This window comes from Theropithecus gelada, chromosome X (assembly GCF_003255815.1).
Source record: "Theropithecus gelada isolate Dixy chromosome X, Tgel_1.0, whole genome shotgun sequence".
Taxonomy (NCBI): Eukaryota; Metazoa; Chordata; class Mammalia; order Primates; family Cercopithecidae; genus Theropithecus; species Theropithecus gelada.
In genome coordinates, this window is record NC_037689.1 from 10567964 (window position 1) to 10591938 (window position 23975).

The following is a 23975-nucleotide window of genomic DNA, read 5'->3' on the forward strand; positions in this document are numbered from 1 at the left end:
CCCCACAAATTAAAAAAAAAAAAAAAAAAAAAAAAAAAAAAAAAAAAGAAAATGGCTTCTTTGGTTTTCTTGTAAGGAAAGAAAGAAAAAGAGAAAAGATTAGAAGTATATATAGCACATGGCTGGGCGCAGTGGCTCATGCCTGTAATCCCAACACTTCGGGAGGCCAAGGCGGGCGGATCATGAGGTCAGGACGATGGAGACCACCCTGGCTAATGTGGTGAAACCCCGTCTTTACTAAAAATACAAAAAATTAGCTGGGCATGGTGGTGTGCGCCTGTAGTCCCAGCTACTTGGGAGGCTGAGGCAGGAGAATGGCATGAACCCAGGAGTCAGAGCTTGCAGTGAGCAGAGAGTGCACCACTGCACTCCAGCCTGGGCGACAGAGCGAGACTCTGTTTCAAAAAAAAAAAAAAAGACGTATATATAGCACGTTACCATTTGTGTAAAATGGGGAAAGTGCAAATAATGATAATAATAATAATAGTGAACAGTTACATGGCAACCACTGTTTGCCAAACACTGTTCTAAGTGCCTTACATATATTACTATTATCTCCCTTTTACAATTGAGCAAATTGAGACTTATGTGTATAAATAAACTGAAAAGAAACATAAACAACTATCAACAGTGCCTAACAGTATTTGGGGACACTTGGTGGATAGAAAGCAGATTTTCACTGCAAATCTCTTTAAATGTTTTTTTGACCCATGTGAATATACAAGCAACAAAAAAGTTAAATAATGCTGGGCACAGTGGTGTGCACCTGTCATCCCAGAATGTTGGGAGGCTGAGGTGGAAGGATTGCTTGAGCCCAGGAGTTAAAGAACAGCCTGAGCAACATAACAAGACCCTGTCTCTACAAAAAAGTGAAAATATTAGCCAGGCATAGAGGTGTGCACTTATAGTATAGTCCCAGCTACTGCAGAGGCTGAGGCAACACAATTGCTTGAGCCTAGGAGTTAGAGGCTGCAGTGAGAAATCATCATGCCACTGCACTCCAGCCTGGGCAACACAGCAAGACCTTGTCTCAAAAATAAGTTATCTACCAGTTTTGGAGGAGAAGGGCAAAAAAAAAAAAAAAAAGAAGAATACAAGAATACATAATAATTTTTTTTTTTTTTTAAGACGAAGTCTCACTCTGTTGCCCAGGCTGGAGTGCAATGGCATGGTCTTGGCTCACTGCAACCTCTGCCTCCCAGGTTCAAGCAATTCTCCTGATTCAGCCTCCCAAGTAGCTGCGACTACAGGCGTGTGCCACCATACCCGGCTAATTTTTGTATTTTTAGTAGAGATGGGGTTCACCATCTTGGCCTGGCTGGTCTTGAACTCCTGACCTCGTGATATGCCTGCTCGGCCTCCCAAAGTGCTGGGATTACAGGCGTGAGCCACCGTGCCTGGCTAATTTTTGTATTTTTAATAGAGATGGGGTTTTGCCATGTTGACCAGGCTGGTCTCAAATTCCTGACCTCAAGTGATCCGCCCGCCTCGGCCTCCCAAAGTGCTGGGATTATAAGCGTGAGCCACCGTGCCCAGCCTATAATAAATTGTTTAAAAGGTTAAATAAAAATTTAAAATAAATCAATGGAAGAAGAATAGGTGGATAGGTAAACATGCAAGCCAATCCCTGCCCAGCAAATCCCATCCCACAGCACATGAAAAAACTCAGGACTCACAGAGTTGAGATAAGAAGGCTTGGTCTCCAAGCAGGTCCTCATAGTAGAGAATGAACCAGCCCTCGATCACCAGGTGAATGAACCCACACACTGCAAACCAGCACAGGGACAGTCGCCGCCAAGTCCCCAGTGGGACAACCGCAGCACGACCCGACAACAGCCATGTGGTCACGACTAAGACCCCTGTGACAGAGAAGAGGCCAGCCAGTATATGCCAGGTGGGGCGGTCATTAGGTACAAAGTTGTCCAGTCTTAGGTGCTGAGGCCAGTATGGGTGCAACGGGCCCGCATTGGTAGTCATGTCTTTGTGGGCTGATGGCTGCGTGTGGATAGGCAGGAAGTTGAAGAAAAAAAAAAAGGGAACAGAAACACCTGGACAAATAGAAAGCACAGAATGAGATAATAAAATCTAATTCAAATAGTTTACTATCATAAGAAATGTAAATGGACCGAATTTACCAGTTAACAGACAGGACTGTAACACTTCTAATTACATTCCGTTTTGTTTTGTTTTGTTTTCAGATGGAGTCTTGCTCTGTCTCCCAGGCTGGAGTGTAGTGGTACAACCTCGGCTCACTGCAACCTCTGCCTCCCGGGTTCAAACGATTCTCCTGCCTCAGCCTCCCGAGTAGCTGGGACTACAGGTGCCTGCCACCACGCCTGGCTAATTTTTTTGTATTTTTAGTAGAGACGGGGTTTCACCGTGTTAGCCAGGATGGTCTCGATCTCTTGATCTCGTGATCCACCCGCCTCGGCCTCCCAAAGTGCTGGGATTACAGGTGTGAGCCACCGCGCCCGGCCTACATTTTGTTTTAAGACCATGACTAAAGGCCAGGCACTGTGGCTGGTAATTCCAGTGTTTTGGGAGGCTGATGCAGGAGCAGCACCTGAAGCCAGGAATTCAAGTCCAGCCTGGGCAACTTAGCGTAACTCTTCTCTCTAAAAAAATAAAATCAGTTGGGTGTGGTGACAAACGCCTGTAGTCCCAGCTAGTAGGTAGGCTGAGGCAGGATCGCTTTGAGCCCAGGACTTCAAGGCTGGAGTGAGCAGTGACCACATCACTGCACTCCAGCCTGAGACTCTGCCTCTAAAAAAGAAGGCCCGGCGTGGTGGCTCACGCCTGTAATCACAGCACTTTGGGAGGCCAAGACGAGTGGCTCACTGGAGCTCAGGAGTTCAAGACCAGCCTGGCCAACATGGCGAAACTCCATCTCTACTAAAAATACAAAAATTAGCCAGGTGTGGTGGCGTGTGCCTGTAGTTACAGCTATTCAGGAGGCTGAGGAGGAGAATCGCTTGAACCTGGGAGGCGGAGGTTGCAGTGAGCCGAGATCAGGCCACTGCACTCCAGCCTGGGCGACAGAGCAAGACTCTGTATCAAAATGAAAAAGAAAAGAAAAAGAACATAACTGAAACATAAGGCCACAGAAAGACTGAAAGCTTGTTCCAGCCCTCTAGGAGCCACATTATGATGTGGTAGAAACAGTCCCGGTCTCAGCCCTCAGGGGTCAAAGTCTGGTGGGAGGCACATGGGAACAACACCTGATCCCAGCTCTCCCTGGTCAGTCTGGCGAGGGATATACAGGACCAGTCCTGGTGTCTTCATTCAAGGGTCACAAACTGCTCACGACCACCAAACCCAGTCCTGTGCTCCGGGGTCACGGTTTGGTAAGAGACACAGGAACCAGGCGAGGTCCCGTTGCACAGGTCAGCGTCTTGCACCGTTCAACAAAAAGCTATTCCCTCCCCCACGCAGTTCTGAAAACTGCGGCTGGGGGACAGAGGAAAGAAAACGAATCAGAGCTACAACCCTCGGTGCCAGCGTTTGGAAAGCCAGAGCCTCCCCGCGAGAGCATGCAACGCCGTCAACCTGTACGGAAGAGACGGATTTGGAAAGGGCGGTGTCTGGCGTGCAGCGCTAGAACGGAACACAAAGCCCACCAATCCGAACCAGAACCCTCCAATCCCGCTGCCCAGTGAGAAGGCGGATCTTCTGTCGTCCGGACAACCGTGCGGTAGCTGGTGGTCTAGCTCAGGCGCCAGAGGGCGGTGGTGGCGGGGGGAGGGTGGCAAACGGTCTCGCGCTGGCACGCCAAGGGCTGGCCGCGTAGCCGGGGAGAGCTAGGGGAGGGAGCAGGGGGCCGGGTGGAGGGCACTCACCCAGCCGCGCGATGGCAGCGGCCTCCGACACGGGCTCCGGGACCTCTCTAGGTTGGCTCTCGCGCTCTGTCACATCCCCAGTTCGGGCTCATCCCCTCTTGGGTTCTCTTGCCTGACGGAGCGGGCCAATGGTGAAGCGAAGAAGACGGCCCGTGCCGCTCCCAACCAATGGGCACTCTCTGTGTGCCGCTGGCCCCGCCCCCACGCGTGGCGCCATTTTCACCTGAGTCAGGTTTGGGGTGGAGACTGGGGCGGGCCAAGGTTAGTGGGCGTTTTGGATCCGTAGCCACTTTGCATCGAGTCCTGGCTTCAATTTCCTCATTCCCTTATCAGTCGATCAAAACAGGGACTCATTAAGGTGTGTATCCTCTTCTTCCGCTGGTGAAATTAGCGTTGCGTTGCATCCTTTCACCTCCGCCCTTTTCTAAGTAGAGTAACCCTCAGCATGATGCAAAGAAACTGTTACAGGAAGATCACATGCTATACACTGCAACCACCCCCTCCCCAGCTCTTCAGTGCTCAGAACTCCTCAGTCCTAATAGCAGCGGTCATTCTCTCTTCTCCCGACCTCAGGTCAGAAGAATGAATCAGAACGCAGGCCTCTCAGTCCTACTGACCAATTGGCATGAAGACCCTCAATCTCCGTGTGCCAGTTCTAAAAAGCCAATCAAACGCCTAACCACTAGTGGGCCCCCAGATGGAGCAATCAATCAGAATCCAGACCCATCCCAGACCTCCCATCCAATTAGAACCCACAACCCTCAGTCCTAAGGACAAATAGGCACCAACCCTTCATCTCTCTTGCTTTCTCTCCTCTGTGTCCCACTCAGAGCAACCAATCAGAATGGGGATCCTTCAGTTTTCCAGCCAATCAGGCCTCCCCCACATCCAACTATGCACTCTGTCCCTGCCTTAATCAAACCAAGCAGGACCAGGATCCTGCCATCTTCAGGCTCTTCATCTAATCAAACAATCATAAACTAACCATGAACCAATCACAGTCTGCTCTCTCTTCATGGTTTCCAGCTTCCAAACCTTTATCCATGCTGTGCCCCCTTCCTCACTCACTCCTATTCGCCTCTGAGCAGTGAAGAAGAAGCCTACTGTATATTTCCTACTTTTATTTGACAATAACAAATTGTATATAAAAAGGAAGAAGGAAGGCGAGGAGGCCCTAGATCTCCCCCTCTCTGTTTCCCCAAGCATCCCCCACCCCTAGGCCCCAACAGGGACCACCCCCTTCCCGCCTTGTGGTGGGGTGGGGATTGACAGGCATGGAAATGGTGTGATTTGTGTGTGTGTGTGTGTGTGTGTGTGTGTGTGTGTTGAGGTGTTGGGGGTCAAGGATGGAGGGGGTCAGGGAGTAGAGAGAGGGCCTTCCCTCATCCCCCATCAGTGGTACCCTGAAAGGGGTCTTAAGAGGGTTATGAGGGTCCACAGATGTGCCTCAGCCTATGAGACGGTAGAAGATCCAGCATCCAAAAGTGACCCAGTGACTGGCCCAGCTGAGCTCTGACCACTTGTGGACAGTGTATGCCATGCCATAGCCCTGTGGGAGAGAAAGAGGTGATGGTCCCACTTAACAAGGACAAAGAAGTTCTCAGGAAAACCCATCCTTTGCCCAAGGACATTTCTGTGACTGCTCTAGGTGAGGCCCCACAGAAGGGCCTAGGTACATATGAAAGGTGACCAGATATAGTTTTTGTCTTCTTCTTTAAAAATCATTTTAAAAACAAAGTGATCCCATTCTCTGACCTGTTATCTCCCTAATATATAAAGAGCTCCTAAAAATCAATTTTTTGGAAAGAAAAATTGCCAGAGAAGGTGAAATAATAGGTCATTCCAGTAAAGGAAAAACAAATGGCTCTTAAACATATGAAAAGATGCTCAGCCTCATTCATAATCTTCCTCATTTTATTTAGTTTCTTTTTGAGACAGGGTCTCATTCTGTCACCCAGGCTGGAGTACAGTGGCACGATCTCAGCTCACTGCAACCTCTACCTCCCGGGTTGAAGCGATTCTCCTGCCTTAGCCTCCTGAGTAGCTGGGATTACAGATGCTGCACCACCATGCCCAGCTAATTTTTGTACTTTTAGTAGAGATGGGGTTTCGCCATGTTGGTCAGGCTGGTCTCGAACTCCTGACCTCAAGTGATCTGCCCGCCTGGGCGTCCCAAAGTGCTGGGATTACAGGCATGAGCCACCCCGCCCGGCCATCTTCTTTACTGAAGTGGCAAACATATCCAGGAAGCTTGAGAGGCACTCTGTACTGGTGGGGCAGCAGGCACGTTCAGGCATTGCTGGTGGGAGAGCACAAAAGTACTACTCCATTGAGACTATCAGGAACAGATCCTACAGATCTGTCTGCACCTGTGTGGATCCACGTGGGTACAGAGTTCCTGCTGCAGCATCACTTGCAATAGGAAAGGACTAGAAATCACCTGATGTTCACCAATAAGAGAAAAATTAAACTGTGTCACTTCCTCATGGTGGAAAAAATGAATGAGGACACTATATTCTGATGTGGAAGATTTTCAAAAATTGCAGAACAGTATCATTTGTGTGTTATCTTTAGGGTAAAAACTGGCAAGGGGGTAGAATTAAAATATATTTTTATATTTGTTTGATATGTTTAAATTTTGGAAAGATATTTTAATAAAAGGATAAAAGTGGGCTTGGTGCGGTGGCTCATGCCTGTAATCCCAGCACTTTGGGAGGTCAAGGCGGGTGGATTACCTGAGGTCAGGAGTTTGAGACCAGCCTGGCCAACATGGTGAAACCCCGTCTCACCATGTAACCTGTAAGAGGGTAGCGGGCAGAGGGTAGGAGTAAGTCTTTTCTCTGAATATCTTGAATACTGTTTGGTTTTTGAACCATGTGATAGGCATTCACTATTTAAAAATATTTTAATGAAAACAAAACAAAAACTTTATTTAAAAAGAAGCAAAAAGCCAGGTGTGGTGTCATGCATCTCTAGTCCCAGCTACCTGGGAGGCTGAGATGGGTGGATTGCTCGAGTCTGGGAGTTTGAGGCTGCAGTGAGCTATGATTGTGCCACTGCACTTCAGCCTGGGTGCCTGAGTGACAGAGTGAGACCATGTCTCAAAAAAAAAAAAAAAAAAAAAAAAAAGCAAATCCCAGATTTTGCACACTTAACCTGAATTAAAAACTTTTTTAATGTCAAAAAACATGAAGTTTTGTTTTCAACTGAAACCTAACTAAAGGAGAAGCAAAAACCTGGATTCTGCAAGAGCCATATGAATAAATGTTATTTTTAAATCGTTTTTAATTTAAAAAGGAGTAAAATCTGGAATTTGCATACTCAACATGAACAAAAATAGTGCATACATTTTAATGAAAAATTTTTAAAGTGCAGAATCCAGGGTTTGTACACTCAACCTAAGTAAAATAAAATACATATTTTTTGGCCGGGCGCGGTGGCTCACGCCTGTAATCCCCGCACTTTGGGAGGCTGAGGCGGGCAGATCACCTGAGGCCAGGAGTTCAAGACCAGCCTGGCCAACATGACAAAATCCCGTCTCTATTAAAAGTACAAAAATTAGCCCAGCATGGTGGCACATGCCTGTAATCCCAGCTACTCAGGAGGCTGAGGCAGGAGAATTGCTTGAACCCAGGAGGTGGAGGTTGCAGTGAGCCGAGATTGCACCATTGCACTCCAGCCTGGGCAACAAGAGCAAGACTCCATCTAAAATAATAATAATAATAATATATATATATTAATTAAATAAAACAAGGTGCTCATGCCTGTTATCCTAACACTTTGGGAGATTGAGGCAGGGGGATTGCTTGAGCCTAGGAGTTCAAGACCAGCCTGGGCAACATAGGGAGACACTGTCTCCACAAAAAAATTTAAAAAACATTAACCAGGCTTAGTGTCATGCACCTGTAGTCCCAGCTACTCAGGAGGTTGAGGCAGAAGGATGGCTTGAGCCCAGGAATGTGAGGCTGCAGTGGGCTGTGATCACGCCACTGCACTTTAGCCTGGTGACAAACCTTGTCTCAAAAAAAAAAAAAAAATTAAATAAGAAGTCTTGCAAATTCTACCTAAACGATAATGAAGTGAAATAATTAACACAAGTAAAACCTGGATTTTCCACTCCATTTCTATAAAATGAATTTTTTTTTTTTGAGACAGAGTCTCGCTCTGTTGCCCAGGCTGGAGTGCAGTGGCATGGGCTCACTGCAACCTCCGCCTCCTGGGTTCAAGTGATTATCCTGCCTAAGCCTCCCGAGTACCTGGAATTACAGGTGCGCACCATCACGCCTGGCTAATTTTTTACATTTTTGGTAGAGACAGGGTTTCAAAGGGTTGGCCAGGCTGATCTTGAACTCCTGACCTCAAGTAATCCGTCTGCCACGGCCTCCCAAAGTGCTGGGATTACAGGCGTGAGCCACCATGCCCAGCCTAAAAGTAATTTTATAAGTAAAATAAATAAACATATTTTGCATACTTCATCCAAATAAAAGACCTAATAGTGTGACTCAAGCAGAGGGACTATGGGAAAGGACCAAGGAGCACTGGCTGCCCAGGCGAAGCAGCACAGTCTGAGGAGCTCAGGCCTCAGCTTCCCAGCCTTTGTCCTCATGGTTTCCCCCTGCCAGGTAGCGCCACCCTTGGTTAACCACACAGCCCAGGGCCCCACCTCACCTGCTCCTCTGTGGTGTCGTCCACATCGACATCAAACAGGGAGCCCAGGTAGGCCAGGTGGAAGATGGCCAGGGCTCCAAAGAGCAAATTTAAGGCTCGCACCCCCAGACCCTGTGGGGGACAGATGGATATATTTGGCAACTGGACCTACTCACTGTGTCCCACCTCCTCCTTCGTGGGGGAGCCCAGGGGACACACAGGGCACAATGGGTTCCAGGACTGAGAATGCCCAGGGTACCCCCTGAGATAGGGAAGAGATGGTTCAGGGAGCCTCCTATGGGAGTACAGAGGCATCCAAGGATGAGGGTACTGTTCACAGTGAGGGCATCCTGGGTTGGGGAGCTTCGAGTCTCCAGGCAGAGGAGGAAGAGTGGCAGGGCTTTGAGTCGGGGCTTTATAGTAATGAACGGGAGTTGGGTGGGAGACAAATATGAGGTTGTCTGTACTTCTTATTGCAAACAGAATGAAAAACACAAAACCAAACCAAACCAAATCCCTACCATGACCTAGCGGGCCCATGCCTCCCACCCATCTCCCCTCCCCACCCTACCTCTGCTCAAGCCACACTGGCTGCCTTGCTATTCCTCAAAGATTCCAGGCCCTCTCCTACCTCAGGGCCTTTCCACTGGGTGTCCCTCTGCCTGGAACGTTTCCCTCTCTCACCTCCTTCGGTTAAAGGCCTCAAACGTCACCTCACCAGGGAGGCTTCTCTGACCTCCCTATTTCAAATGGAAATCACCCCCATAAAGGAATCACCTTTTCCTTACGCATTTTCTCCTTAGCACTACTTGCAATCTGACACACTATTATTAGACTTTACTGACTCATTTTTTATCTACTGTCTGCCGGGTTAAAATGCTTGTCCCATAGTGCTGGGACTCCGGTCTGTTTCGTTCACCATGTCTCCAGCACCTAGAGCACCAACAGGCACTCAACGGATGTTCATTGGGGGAAACAAATGCCAGGTGTGTATACAGCAGATGCTCGATAAATGCCTGTTAGGGAAACAGATGCTAGCGAATAGAGGAGAGGTTATGGGGATGGCTCAGGCACCAAAAGAAGAAGTTGGGCACCCTGAGACAGACACAAGGTAGAGACAGAAGGAACATTTTTGACGGGGAGTGTTGGGCACAAGGTTGCCCAGGCTGAACCCTCACCAAGCGATGCTGGTGTGAACAGTCTGGCGGGCACCGCTTTGACAAGACACAGGCACTGAGGATCCGAGCCAGGCGCTTCCGGAGGACTGGGGCAGTGGGGAGAGGTAAGGGGGTCAGGTTAGCCTCAGGGGAGGCTGGCTCCAGCCCCCGACCAACCTATCCATCGGCTGGGCTGGGCCCTGCACTCACCATGCTCCACGTAAGTGATAAAAGCCAGGGATAGCAGGACCGCAGCCAGGTGGAAGCTGAAGCCCTGGGGGAGTGCAGGGGACAATGGAATGAGTGAGGAAGAGGCCCTGCCACCCGCCCCCACCCAGCTTCCACCCTGATCCTGCTCCACCCTGCTCACATGTAGGAGGGCGCTGGCTGCATAGGTGACCAGGACAGCTGAGAAGGTCCCCAGGCGGAGAGCATTCTTGAAAACATCTGGAGGGGAAGAGATGTGGGACAAAATTCTCCTGAGAGTCCCCCAGCCCCTCCTGGAAGGCCATCGGCAGGATGAGAATACCCACAACCTGTTGGAGCCCCCAGGATAAAGTCCTTAGATGGCCTCAAACTTCACATGCCCGAAGCCCAGCTCCTGATCTTCCCCCGAGCCTGCTCCTCCCAGTCTCATCAAGTTCAGTCAATGTCAACTCCACCCTTCCAGTTCCTCAGGGCAAAAACCTGGGAATTACCCTTCATTTGCCCTCCCCAAACTCCCACATCCAAATTCAGCAAATCGTGTGAGTTCCACCTTCAGAATATGCCAGAATCTGAGCTCTCCTCTCCACATCCACTGCCGCCACCACCATCACTGGCCTGGTGATGGCAGTGGCCTCCTCACTGCTGCATCCTTGCCCCCTCCCCTCAGTCTGTCCTCACAGCAGCCAGAGGGATCCTGTTGCAACCTGAGTCAGCCCAAGGCCCTCCTCAGCTTGGAGCCCTGCCGTGGCGCTCATCTCTCTCAAAGAAAAAGCCAAAGTCCTCTCTGTGGCCCACGAGACCCTCCAGGCCCTCCCTGACCTCATTGCCTGCCACTGGCCCCTGGCTCACTCTGCTCCTGCCCCGGCTGGCTTTCTTGCTGTTCCCCATGCACCAAGCAAGTTCCCACCTCAGGACCTTTGCACCTGCTGTTCCCGCATCTGCTACATTCCTCCCCCATATATCTGCACTCCCTGCTCCCTCACCTGCCTTGCGTCTTTGCTCCAATGTCACCTCCTCGGGGAGACTTGCCCTGGCTAATTTTTTACAATTGCAATACCCCACCCTCCCCACTCCTATCTCCTGCCAGCACTCCTGGATCACCTTTACCTGCTTTATCTTTTTTTTTTTTTTTACCATAGCACTTATCAACACCTGAGCTATTATGTATTTTTTTCTCTTATGTATCATCTGCCCCCCAGGAGAACTGCAGCTCCACAAGGGTAGGGATTTTGGGTGCCTAGCACACGGAAGGTGCTCAGTAAATGTTGTATGAATGTATGAAAGGGCCTGGATTACCAACATAGCTGGAGTGGTGACTTGGTGACTCACAGTTATTTAGCCAATAAGACATAGGCAGGTTCCAGCTTGTGACAACTTCCACCATTGACCGAGGCAGCTCCACATTCAGTGGCTTAGACACCGTCAGGTCCCTGTTGGCAGAAGAGATATGCACATCCATTTGGGATCTCAACTCATCTGACCACCACACTTCTGTCTTGGCTGTTTCCCTCCCTGGGAGCACCCGCCCTCCTCCCTGCAGCTCCTCTAGGCAGCACCCTGTGGGAGAGGGGGTCCCCAAGCCCTCCCACCATTCCAGGTGATCCTTCTCCTCGGTAAAGCCAGCCCCCGCCAACGTGGCTGTGGCCTCGGACAGAAAGCCCACAAAATAGTTGCTGAAGTGGAAGGAGACAGCACTCTCGTAGGCTCGCAGCCACCTGGGGAGAAAGGGGCAGGGGTGAGAGGCATCACGTTCAGGTCCCAACATGATACCCCACCACATGTCAGCATCCTGGGCCCCGCTCTGTAGACTCACCTTACCATGGTGCCCCTAGGGCCCCCAGGGGTCAGGAAGGCAGCAGAGAAGAAAGAAAAGAGAGTCAGAGAGGCCCTGGAGGCTGGTCTGAATTGTTCAGACAAGACAGACAAAATGTAACCGCAAAAAAGGTGACCTATGATAGTCACACACAGACATCCACCCTCAGGCAGTTAGTCTTATGTGGCTCAAACGGATGCATGAGCTGTCCTATAATATGGCATGTCTTATAATATGTCCTATAATGTGGCAGGCTCACATGGCCAGACGGCCAAAGCCAGCCACCATCAGAGGCCCGACTTCACAGACCTGCACCCTCTAACAGCCAGACACAAATATCAGACTCCCAGCCTTGCAGTGCTCTAACCTGACTCAGTGACCATAGGACAGCCAAAAATCCCTGAGCGGGGCACAGAGAACATCAAACACCCTGCTATGCACACACACACCCCCCCTACTAGTTGCAATCAGACATGGTCAAAAACAGGCAGCATCTTGCGTTGGAAAAAGTATAGGTTCTGAAGTTAGGCCTGGGATTCATGCCTGGCTGCTTAGCTGGGTGACACTGGTCAAGTCACTTGACCTTTTGGAGACTCATTTGGCATTAGACCTAAACAGCAGTCAGGGAGTGGGGCAGGGGCCATACAACCAAAGAGCCCAATCAAACCCTATATTCAAACCAGAGGCAGTCAGTCCTGTAGGCAGGCACAGACCAGAGTTGGGTACAACCCCTCAGCTAGACAACACCAAGCCATCAGGCAAGGCAGACACACAGGCAGAGGTAGCCCATGAACTCCACAGACAGGCATATGACAAGCCACAGTCAGATCCACTCCTGGCCAAAGCTACAAAAAATCAGAATCATCAACACAGATTTATCTTATCCAATGACAGCCACGCACCCTATCATTGACGGCACAGCCAGACAGCCACTCACAGGCTTACATTCTGGGGGTCAGTGGCCAATAGACAAACAACCCATACATATCCCTAGCCAGAGTCACTGACAGGTTAAAGTCACCCAACAAACACACACTTGTCACTCTCCATGACAGTTATGTGACTCGCTTCTAACAGCGAGACAGCTGAACAGATGGACAGCTAGACACATAGTATGTGTTGGAGTGTCAGTCATACAGAGTCACAGAGCCAAGCTTGGTCAGCCAGCCAGCCAGCCACAGTCTCTGTCTAGTCATGGAGTTGACGGTCAGACACACTTGGACACACAGAACCCATTGGTCATGGGCTCTGCCCCCACTCACGTCAGCCCCATTCCACGCGCCCTCACACCTGCCCTCATTTACCTGGCTTTGCGTTTCTTGCTGTAGTAACAGAAGACAGAAAGAAGCATTAAGAGACAGGCTCAGAACTGGGGAAACCGTGGGTCCCTACCCAACCCCCTCATTGCTGGGCAGGGGCCTCAAAGGCTGTGCTCACTTGCGAAGGAGGCGGTCACCATCGAAGGGGATGAAGTACGGGAAGAGGTAGGGGCCCACGCAAGTGGACAGCACAAGGCACAGCAGGGCCAGTGCCAGGCTCCGGGCCACCTTCTGCAGCCATCGGCAGCTCTGTAGGGATCAAGGCTCCATGAGTGCTGCCCCAGGGTGGCTCCCACAGTCCCTGCCCACCCATCCACTCAGGACCTCACCAGTGGGCGGCCTTGGACAGCTTGTAGGTAGCTGTGGAAGGATATCCAGGGCCCGAACACGATGGTGCCCACGAAGTAGAGGTAGCCCATGAACTCCACCGGCGAGGGCACCGCACCCACCTCGCCCCGGTCCAGGTCAAAACCCAGAGACACTGCTTTCATGGCCACAATCATCTGGGCCCCTATGTATGGTGCCCATGGTCAAGTGGATGGGCAGAGAGCAGATCAGCATGGCAGGGAGCAGGTGCATCAGGTGAGATGTGGTAGGAAAAGGGGGCACAAGGATGGATAGGTGGGCATGGGACAGATAGGCAGGTGGACAAGGAAGCCCAGGACAGATAGATGCCCTTACTCCAGAGAGTCAGGCACGTACATGACACGAGACAGACAGACTTCGGGAAAATGCACAGTGGAAAGAGACACGGACCCGAGGGTAATGTGAGGTCTGCATGTGCAGTGGGGTGGGCAGGTAAAAGCAGGGGAGGAAAGGCACAGGGTGGGGGCAGTTAGGAGACACGGAGTGGGGCAGGGGGGTTGGGCAGGTGAGAGGAGCAGGGGCAGGGCTACCTACCTCGCATCTTGTGCCATGTCACGGTGTCTACCATGTGCATCTCACTGAGGAAAAAGGTGCTGGTCTTGGTCCCATGACACTCATGGCCTCTGAGACCACGGGGGACGGGGGAAGGGGGGACCAAGGTGCCCAGAGGGTTCTGCCTCCTCCTATCCTACAACAGTCTCATGGCAGAAAAATTCTCCCAGGCTTCCTCCTCCAGGGGGAGCCCATGCCCAACCTGTCCCTTACAGTCCTGTGAAAGGACAAATCTCCCAGATTCCCTTCTCCAGGGACACTCCACACCTTCCCTGTTCTGTTTCTCCTCATAGGCAAATGATTCTCCCAGACTCCCTTGTTTCTCCAGGGAATCTCACCACCTTCCCTGTCTTGGACAACTTCATCAGGGGCCTGGGGACCCACCCACGCACTTCAGCCAACAGTGTGAGGATACGGATGCACACTCATACCCCATGAGTAGGTAGATGAGGATGGTGACAGAGAGGAAGACGCCTCGATGGGAGGAATGTCGGCAGAGGAACAGCACGAGGTAGCACAGGAGGCTGAGCAGCACGACCCAAACCATGTGCAGCTGGAAGAAGTGGTAGAGGCTGAAGAACCCGCCTGCCACGGTGCTTGCATGCTTCAGGTAGGATGGCAACCCTTTGGGTGAAAGGGAGAAAGAAAGGGAGAGAAAGAACGAGAAAGAGAGAGAGAGGGAGTGGGAGGAAGGGAGGAAGGGAGGAAGGGAGGGAGGGAGGGAGGGAGAGAGGGAGAACAAGAAAGAGAAGGTTGGTGGGCTGGTAGGAAGGGGAGGATGACCTGGGCAGAGGGCGTAGCCAGGGCAAAGGCCTTCAGGCTGGAATGTAGTGGGATTGGAGGGGCCAAAGCAGGTGTTGGGGAGCTGGAGAGGGTGGCAGGGCCTGGGTTTAAAGAAAAGAAACATCTGTAAAGGGCATTTGGGGGACCCTGGAAGAAATTCAGATATCAATTTATATAGGATAACATTATTGTATCCAGATTCAATGTCTTGGGGGGTGATGGTGGAGGATGTGTTTGTGGGGGATGATGTCCTTGTTCTCAGGGGCCACACACTGAAGGATGTGAGGTACAGTGTCATGATGTCAGCAGGTTATTCAAGCAATTCAGGAAGATGATAGATAGATGGATGGATAGATAGATAGATAGATAGATGGATGGATAGATAGATAGATAGATAGATAGATAGATAGAGCCAGTTAATGTGGCAAGATGTTGACAGAGAATCTGGTGATGCATACGTGGGTGCTCATTGTACTATTTTTTCAACATTTCAGTAGCTTTGAAATATTTCAAAATAATAAACCTGGGAAAAAATAGAACATCCATTAAAAAAAAAAAAAAAAAGAAAAGAAAAAAGAAAGTGTAGAACCTTCGGATCTCAGATTTCCAGAAATCTCTGCCTCCTATAGGAATCTTGGGGACTTGGAATCTTTCATTAAGATACAGGCCTGCTATGACTGTGGAAACATTTCAGAATCCTAGAATCCAGAAAATGCATCATGCCCTGATTATAGAAATCCACAAACGCCAACATTTCAGAAGTCTAGAATGTGAGAATTTCAATTGTCAGAATCTCCAAACCCTGTAATCACGGTACTTTGGGATTCCATAACCCTGTGACATCAGCATGGCAATGTCTTATAACCTTGGGATGTAGACATTTCAGAATCCCAAGATCCAAGAATCTCACTTTCCGGAATCCCAGAACCCAGGAATACTGAAGGGCATGGCTTGGCATGGCAGGATGTGGCTTGGTGTGGCGTGGCATGGGGTGGCTGGCATAGCAGGATGCAGTATGGTGGAATGGGGTTTGGCCTGGTGGGATGTGGTGGGGCTGAACGTGTTGGGGCCCAGCTTGGACATGCTGGGGCCTGGCAGGATGTGGCAGGGTAAGGTGTGGCTCGATACGGATGAATGTGGGAGGTCTGATATGGCCTGGCATGGTGGCGCACCGTATGGCAGGCACTTACCGAGCCTCCAGAGGAGGCGGCAGGCGAGGCAGATGGCAAGGAGCAGCCAGATCTGGTCAAGGCCCTGCTGGGCAGTAGGCAGGAGACAGCCTTGCAGTAGCTGCTGGAAAAATTCCTGGCGGCTGAAGGTGGCCATTGCGGACCCCCACGGATGGATGGCCAGATGGATAGATCTGTCAAAGCATGGACACAGAGGGAGCGGGTGTCCGTGGGGCAGACCTCGCTTAAGGGATGGACTCCGACACTCACATTTCAGCTTGGGGCTGCCCAACCCATGTAAAGGCACGTACTGGAGGACTGGGGGAGGGTGTGAGAAGTCAGGTACATCAGACTGAGCCACCAGCTGTGTGCATGTGAGTGTTCGGCATGCACACGCACAGCCTGTGACCTGGAGTGAATGAAGGACCTCTGTCTCTCCAATGCTGTGAACAGTCCAGTCCGATGGTGATGGGATGGCATACATTTCAGGCCCATATATCAAATGGGGCGGGCGACGGGAAGGGGAATCCCTGGTTTCCAAGGTAGAGTCGCTCTGAGTGGAGGGCAGAGAGGGGGATTCTGTGACACTTGGGGGCCGTGTGCATCTCTCCTTGTATGGATGCAGCGGCGCGGGGCGGGGGTTTGTCCTGTATCCTCCGCGCGCCTCATCTCATCCCCACCCGGCGAGAGGCCGCCAACAAAGTCCTGCCCAGGTCTGGGGACTGCAAGGAGGTGGTGGCAGAGGACATAGCCGGAGGGAGAGTCGGAAAGGTGATGGGGAGGGGGTCCTAGCGCTCGCGCTACAGATCCACCCGGGGAGGCCGGCTCAGGGATGGGAGCTGGGGAGCCGCGTGCGCACTACTGGCGACCTACCTGGCAGGAAAGAAGCCGTGGTCCTGGGGACCGAGGACGCGCTGCCGCCGCCGCTGCCTCCTCCGGGCAGCCTCCCCCGCAGGCCGCAAGGCCGGGACCAGCAGCGGCTCCCAGGGCGGCGCGGCGAGCGGGCCCTTTAAATCCCGGGGCGGCCCGGCCGCCGGCTCGGCCAATGGGAGAGCGGGAGGGGGGCGGGGACGGGGACGCGGAGGAGGGGAGCAGGAGGATTGAGGGGAGCCGGGCGCGGGGGGACGTCGGCGCGCAGGACGTTCACGCCCGCACCTTTCCGGCCTGTGGTGGTTCCAGCCCCAGACCGTTTGCATCTGGAGGATTTCTGGCCATCCAAGAACAAACTTCCGAATCTCCAAATTTCCAAGCCTTGGAAGTGAGAAGGGAAGGATGGGGGTGGGAGGAGGGAAGCCGTTGCACCCCGAAATAGTCACCCGCGCAAGTCCTCTAAATACCGTGGTGTCCCTGTTTCACAGATGGGAAAACAAACCGAGATCTCTCCTTCTCCAACCTTTGAAAGAACCGAAGTAACTCCCAACCCTCCCCACCTCCTGGGACCGGCCAGGAACATTTATAAGTAATGACTGTGTCACCTAGGAACACAAATTAGGCTCCTGTGCTTCCCCTGGGGACGAGCTGTGAGTACTTGGCCTGTCGTCGTTGAGAAGTGATTTGCATGCTTAATTCCCCAGCAGACTCTTTGCTTCGAAGGTGACCCCAGCGACTAGTAAATGTTCTCTGTGAACTAGAGGGAGGCTAGTATGGAGCACTTAAAAGGGGGGGCATTTATAAAGCTCTTAAGGGCCAGGCTTGGTGGCTCACTCCTATAATCCCAGCACTTTGGGAGGCCAAGGGTAGGAGGATAGCTTGAGGTCAGGAGTTCGAGACCAGCCTGGCCAACATGGTGAAACCCCGTCGCTACTAAAAATACAAAAATTAGCCTGGCGTAGTGGCGCACGCTTGTAATCCCAGCTACTCGGGAGGCTAAGGCAGGAGAATCGGGAGGCGGAGGTTGCAGTGAGCTGAGATCGCACCATTGTGGGCTACAAGAGCGAAACTCCGTCTCAAAATAAATAAATAAATAAAGACTGGGCGTGGTGGCTCACGCCTGTAACCCAGCACTTTGGGAGGCCGAGGTGGATGGATCACCTGAGGTCATGAGTTCGAGACCAGGCTGGCCAATATGGCGAAACACTGTCTCTACTAAAAATACAAAAAAATTAGCTGGGCGTGGTGGCAGGCACCTGTAATCCCAGCTACTCTGGAGGCTGAGGCAGAAGAACCGCTTAAACCCAGGAGGTGGAGGTTGCAGTGAGCTGAGATCATGCCATTGCACTCCAGCCTGGGCGACAAGAGCAAAACTCCTTCTCCAAAATAAACAAACAAGAGCGAAATTCCTTCTCTAAACAAACAAATAAATAAAGAAGAAAGCACTTACACTGGCCCCATCTGCATCTCTATCTGCACCAACACTAAAGATTTATGTAGCACCCACCTTCTACCTACCCTACTGCTGCAATTTCTAGGCATTCCACTTTGTACCTAGGCTGATGAAGGGCCTATTTTTCCAAAAGAGCACTTACTGGGCACTTACTGCACTGCATGCTCAGCTGTGACATGGAAGGGAGAAGGAAGCCCAGGTCAAGCTGGACTCCACCCTGACCTGGGCAGCCAACTGAAACAGAATTTAATCAGATTAACAATGGCCTGTATGGAGCTGGGCAAGTCATGTTCACTCACCCGTCTCCAGTGTCCTTTTCAGTTAAACAAAAGAGTGGGGTTGGCAGTTTTTTGCTGGGAAACACCAATGGTAATTGAAGAGAAATGTATGTTTTCTCTCTATTCAACATGAAGTTAAGTGGAGTTCTAGCTCATAAATTAGTATTCATGTATTACAAACAAAAAATATTTAATACGGTAAGAATATGTATGTATAAGGAATAATAGCTTACACCAGATACACAAATATCAATTCTTTTCCTTAACAGCAGAATACAGGACGTACATTTTATGAATTAAATTTCATTTTAATTTTTTTCTCAGTTGTCAAACCCACTCAAGTTGAGTCAACAATGACCCACAGCACCTACCAGAAATACTTCCCTCAAATGCAAGACCTGGCATTTAAAACTGGAAGATTCTTACCACATGTGCTCCTGGGCTTCGCGGACTTGATTGTTTCCATCTAGGCTTTTGACGTGTGTCACAAAGAAGTAGGATCTAGATGTTAGGATATATAATGAACATCTACAAATCAGTCAGAAGAGGCCAAACAATACACTTGGCAATAGACATTGGGTACAAATAGGTAATTCACAGCAGAAGAAACTTGAGAGATGGTCAATATGTATAATATATGAAAAGATAACCCAATCTCTTTACTTCTCAGGGAAATGTAAAATTAAAACAACAGTGAGATATAATACCATTTTACATCTACCAGATGTTGTGCTTCATATTTTTATCACTGGAGCTTAGTAGAGGGTGGACACTCAACAAATGTCTGTGGTCGTTCTGGGTTGTGGATTCTGGGGTGTTTTAAATGAGCTCTCCATAATTAAAGAGATGCAAATTAACAACAATGATATACTATTTTTCACTTATGGGACTGATAAGAATGCCAAGCCTTATAATGATAACATATTTACTCTCTCTCTGTCTCTGTCCTTCTGGTTTTTTTCTCTCCATATATGTACAGATGTAATTTATATATATATATACACATATATATGTGTATATATATAAAATTTTTCTGAATGATACACAGTGATTTTTCTGAATTATTTGTTAGTGGTTGCAGATATGACACCCTTTTAACTAAATACTTCGGTATGAATTTCCTAAGAGCAAGGACTTTTTTTTTTTTTTTTTTTTAAGCATTGCTACCAGCATAGTATGAGGTTTCCATTGCTCCACATCCTCACAAATACTTGTTATCTGACTTTTTGGTTCTAGCCACCCTGGTGGGCATGTCAATAGTGTCCTTGTATAAGAAAAGGGAATCATAGGGTCACGAAATACATTCTGTTATCAGGTTTTTTTAGTCTCCTCCAATGTGGAACAATGTCTCCATCTTCACTTAACTTTCATGATCTTGATGTTTTGGGAGAGCACAGACCAGTTCTTTGGAAGAATGTCCTTCAATTTGGTTTTATCTGATGTCTCCTCATGATTAGATTTGAAATCTGCATTTTTGACAGGAATTCCACAGAAGTGACGCTGTGTTCTCAGCGTTATCAGGAGGCAGGAGGGTTCAGTTAGTCTCGAAATTGTTAGCATTGATTTTTTGGTTAAAGTGGTCTTCCAGTTTTCACCAGTATAAATTTACTATTTTTCCCTTTGTAATTCTTTTTTTTTTTTTTTTTGAGACAGGGTCTTGCCCTATCACCCAAGCTTGAGGGCATTGATACAATCATGGCTCACTGCATCTTCGAACTCCTGGGCTCATGTAATCTTCAAGGACTACAGGTGTGAGTCATCATGTCCGGCTAATTTTTAAATTTTTTGTGGAAACAGTCTCGCTATGTTGCCCAGGCTGGTCTTGGATTCCTGGGCTTAAGCAATCCTCCTGCATTGGCCTCCCAAAGTGCTGGGATTACAGGCATGATCCCCTTCTGTAATTAATAAGTAGCTTGTCGGGAGATACTTTGTAACTCTGCAATTTTTTAAAAATCAAACTTTTACTCACTAGATTGATTGTTAGGGTCACACTAGATCTCGAAGAAAAATTATGAGAGCTCAAGGTCAAGAAAGGAAGGGAGGGGCGTTCCAGGTCGCTCTCCTGACCTGGGCAAATCCATTGGTGGTTCTTGCCTGAAGCAATAACTACTCTGATGGTGGCCAAATAATGATTTTTCTTTTACATATATACCTGGGATTTTACTGTGAGGAAAAGCTTTATCTCTCTCTCTCTCTCTCTCTGGGACTTGTAAGATTCTTATTTTATGTTATTTTATTTATTTATTTATTTATTTATTGAAACGGAGTCTTGTTCTGTCACCTAGGCTGGAGCGCAGTGGCGCAATCTCCGCTCACTGCAACCTCCCCCTCCTGGGTTCAATGGATTCTCCTGCCTGAGCCTCCCGAGTAGCTGGGATTATAGGCACCCACCACCACACCTGGCTAATTTTTGTATTTTTAGTAGAGACGGGTTTCACCATGTTGGCCAGGCTGGTCTCGAACTCCTGACCTGAGGTGATCCGCCCGCCTCAGCCTCCCAAAGTGCTGGGATTACAGGCATGAGCCACTGTGCCCGGCCAGATTCTTATTTTGTTGATTGACTGATTGATTGTTAGGGTCTCACTGTGTTGCCCAGGCTGGAGGGCAGTGGCTCAATCATAACTCACTGCAGCCTACAACTCCTGGGCTCAAGTGATCCTCCTGCCTCAGCTTCCTGAGTAGCTGGGATTTTTAAAAATTCTTTTCTGGCCGGGCGCGGTGGCTCATGCCTGTAATCCCAGCACTTTGGGAGGCTGAGGTGGGTGGATGACCTGAGGTCAGGGGTTTGAGACCAGCCTGGCCAACATGGTGAAACCCCATCTCTACTAAAAATACAAAAAAATTAGCCAAGTGTGGTGGTGGGTGCCTTGTAATCCCAGCTACTCAGGAGGCTGAGGTAGAAGAATTACTTGAATCCAGGAGGCAAAGATTGCAGTGAGCTGAGATCACCACTGCATTCCAGCCTGGGCAACAGAGCAAGACTCAGTCTCAAAAAAAGAAAATTCTTTTCTAGAGATGGGGTCTTGCTATGTTGCCCAGCCTGTTCCTGAACTCCTGGCCTCAAGCCATCCTGCCATATCACAGAGTGCTGGGATTACAAGTGTGAGCCACCATGCCTGGCCCCACACTAGATCTCGAAGAAAAATTATGAGAGCTCAAGGTCAAGAAAGGAAGGGAGGGGGGTTCCAGGTCGCTCTCCTGACCTGGGCAAATGCAGAGGGAAATTGAGAGATGGGAATGAGGTGCTCCTGGTGACAGGGTCTGTGAGGGTGCACACTCCAGGACACAGCAGCTGGACAGGGAAGATGAGGCTCCTTTAAGCTGAGACCTCAGTGCATGAGCCTTCTTGACGGTAGCCCCGGTGTGGGGGTTCCTTTATCCCTCACCTCAGCCTGGGATCTCACTGCCCCATTCTACAGAGAGAATGGCAGGGCAGGGAGAGAATGAGGCCATCCTTCAGAGATGAGCATGTGCGTATCTTGCCAGGTAGTTCTGTGGCCTGTGCAGGGAGAACACTGTTGTAGCCGAGGTGAGCTTGGGGACGGGTTCTATGTCTGCTGGACATACCTCACCTTGGGACCAGCAGCCACAGTTTCCAGTTCCTATCCAGCTGCTAGCTTATGATGGGACTTTGAAGAAGTCAATCTGTCTAGACTTCGGTTTCTCCATCTGTTTAATGGTATTACTGATGCTCTAGACTCAAGGCCACTTAATTAGGAGTCTGTGGACTAGGGGCATGCAGAGATGGAGTTCCAAAGAGTCCTTGAGCTTGCAGCGAACTCTAGGTGCTGTCAAAATCCTCCAGCCAAAACCCCCCAGGAACACATGGGTGGTTGAACAAGTTGGGTTTATTGTCCATTGCAACAAGGGAGGGTGTACACTGTGGGGAACCATGGGGCATCTCAGTAAAAGGGAGTTAGAACTTATTATAGGATTGGGGCTTGTGTTCAGTGATTTGGGGGGTGGTTTAAGGAAGCAGGGCTTTGCTCTGGATAGGAAGTGGGGCTAATTCTATGATTGGATATCACAATAAATTTTATCTAGAAGGAGGACAGACTAACTAAAGTGGAGGCTAAAGTTGTTATTGGCCAAAAAAAAAAAAAAAAAGTGCATTATATAGCCAAGTCAGGGGATATTTAGTCATTTCTGTGGTGACATACTGATGACATACTGATCTTGTTTTTGTCTCGATCCATCACAATCAGAGTGGCCTTGTCTGATACTGATGTTTTGTGAAATTGTCCATGTTGACAGGAGGGCACTAAGGCCTAGCCGTGGGTAGCAAGCCAGCTCTGGGATGTCAGGGGCTGCTTGTCTTTCTCAGCATGTTCCTAGGGAGCAGGCTCTCAGCTTTCATCAGATTTTCTGGGAAATCTGGAATCTCACAGGGAATCAAATGTTTAGTCTCTAAAACCACTTGTAGCCAGACAGGTGCCGCCCATTTTACAGAAACTTCAACTGAGGCTCAGATGGGATAAGCAGCTCCTATGGCAATGTGAGGTCGTGTGTGTGTGTGTGTGGTGTAGGCAGCAGAGCCTGTGACAATGGTGAAATTAAATCACTCTGTAAAAAGCAGTCTTTGTGAAATTAAATCCCTCAGTCTTAAAACCAACACAGACTATTAGATGTCAGCAAGAAAGACTGGTTTCTTTTGCAAAGATCAGCTTTTCTTATTTGTGCTTTTTAAAAAGTCGTTTTTACAACCCCGATGAGGGGGAATTTGACATCTAACAAAAATGCATGTTTTTCTTCTGCACCAGCACTCCCACTTCCAGCAATTTACCCTGAAGATACTCCCCCAAACAGTGAAAATACAAATGCACAAGGTTATTTATTGTGGCATGGTTTATAATTGCAAAATATTGAAAACAATATCACTTCCTATACATAGGCAGTGGCTGAATAAACTGTGGTGCAGTCACACAATGGAGTCCTAAGCAACTGTAAAATGATTGAGGAAGATATCTATGAACTGAGGAGGAATGATTTCCAGGACATACTGTTTTTTGTTTGTTTGTTTGTTTGAAACAGAGTCTTGCCCTGTTGCCTAGGCTGGGTGCACTGGCATGATCTCAGCTCACTGCAACCTCCACTGCCCGGGCTCAAGTGATTTTCCTGGCCTCCCAAGTAGCTGGGACTACAGGTGCACGCCACCACGCTGGGCTAATTTTTGTATTTTCGGTACAGATGGGGTTTCTCCATGTTGGCCAGGCTGGTCTTGAACTACTGACCTCAGGTGATCCTCCTGCCTCAGCCTCCCAAAGTGCTGGAATTACAAGCGTGAGCCACTGCACCCAGACAGGACATACCGTTTTTGTTTGTTTGTTTGTTTTTGGTTTTTGATGGAGTCTTGCTCTTGTTGCCCAGGCTGGAGTGCAATGATGCGATTTCAATTCACTGCAACCTCCGCCTCCTGGATTCAAGCGTTTCTCCTGCCTCAGCCTCCTGAGTAACTGGGATTACAGGCGCCCACCACAACGTCCAGCTAATTTTTGTATTTTTAGTAGAGACGGGGTTTCATCATG

At 49.5% G+C, this 23975-nt stretch overlaps 2 protein-coding genes and 1 long non-coding RNA gene across 9 annotated transcripts in view; 1 reads left to right on the plus strand and 2 right to left on the minus strand.

The window, feature by feature from the left end:
* EBP (EBP, cholestenol delta-isomerase) overlaps window positions 1-4996 on the minus strand; it is an 8990-nt gene extending 3994 nt beyond the window's left edge. Inside the window, exons 1-3 of one of the 4 annotated variants that reach the window (XM_025371708.1) lie at window positions 3837-4996; window positions 3487-3546; window positions 1677-2048 (exon numbers count right to left, since the gene is read on the minus strand). In XM_025371708.1, the coding sequence (XP_025227493.1) occupies window positions 1677-2048; window positions 3487-3532 (418 nt within the window). In that variant the 5' untranslated portion in view covers window positions 3533-3546; window positions 3837-4996. Of the gene's footprint in view, window positions 1-1676; window positions 2049-3486 lie in introns of all 4 variants that reach the window. The other 3 variants (XM_025371710.1, XM_025371709.1, XM_025371707.1) reach the window with 3 other exon arrangements.
* PORCN (porcupine O-acyltransferase) lies at window positions 4944-16867 on the minus strand. 4 transcript variants are annotated; one of them, XM_025371703.1, is made up of 15 exons: window positions 16723-16861; window positions 15871-16043; window positions 14329-14521; window positions 13880-13923; window positions 13309-13490; window positions 13098-13228; window positions 12965-12982; window positions 11661-11675; window positions 11437-11562; window positions 11177-11277; window positions 10011-10087; window positions 9851-9914; window positions 9662-9747; window positions 8505-8615; window positions 4944-5385 (listed from the first exon to the last, which is right to left on the minus strand). In XM_025371703.1, exons 2-15 carry the CDS (start codon window positions 16004-16006, stop codon window positions 5284-5286), a joined length of 1386 nt encoding a protein of 461 aa, XP_025227488.1. In that variant the 5' UTR covers window positions 16007-16043; window positions 16723-16861; the 3' UTR covers window positions 4944-5283. The 4 variants fall into 4 exon arrangements, with proteins under 4 accessions (XP_025227488.1, XP_025227489.1, XP_025227491.1 ...); XM_025371704.1 differs by lacking the exon at window positions 11661-11675; XM_025371706.1 differs by lacking the exons at window positions 11661-11675; window positions 12965-12982 and having other exon boundaries at window positions 14329-14450; window positions 15871-16258; window positions 16723-16867.
* Window positions 16868-16986: 119 nt separating this feature from the next.
* On the plus strand, window positions 16987-19307 carry LOC112614976. Its single transcript, XR_003117240.1, has 2 exons — window positions 16987-17107; window positions 18775-19307. It is a non-coding gene; the product is annotated as an uncharacterized LOC112614976 (long non-coding RNA).
* Window positions 19308-23975: the final 4668 nt, after the last annotated feature.

Bases quoted from the DNA above. Each gene is read 5' to 3' on its own strand.
- PORCN (XM_025371703.1), bottom strand. From the start codon at position 16,006: ATGGCCACCTTCAGCCGCCAGGAATTTTTCCAGCAGCTACTGCAAGGC. The intron at 14,522-15,870 runs GTAAGTGCCTGC...TTTCACCCAAAG, and splicing joins CCGCCTCCTCTGGAGGCTCG to GGTTGCCATCCTACCTGAAG. The intron at 13,229-13,308 runs GTGAGGTCCTGA...TGATCCCTACAG, and splicing joins CTGTCCAAGGCCGCCCACTG to AGCTGCCGATGGCTGCAGAA.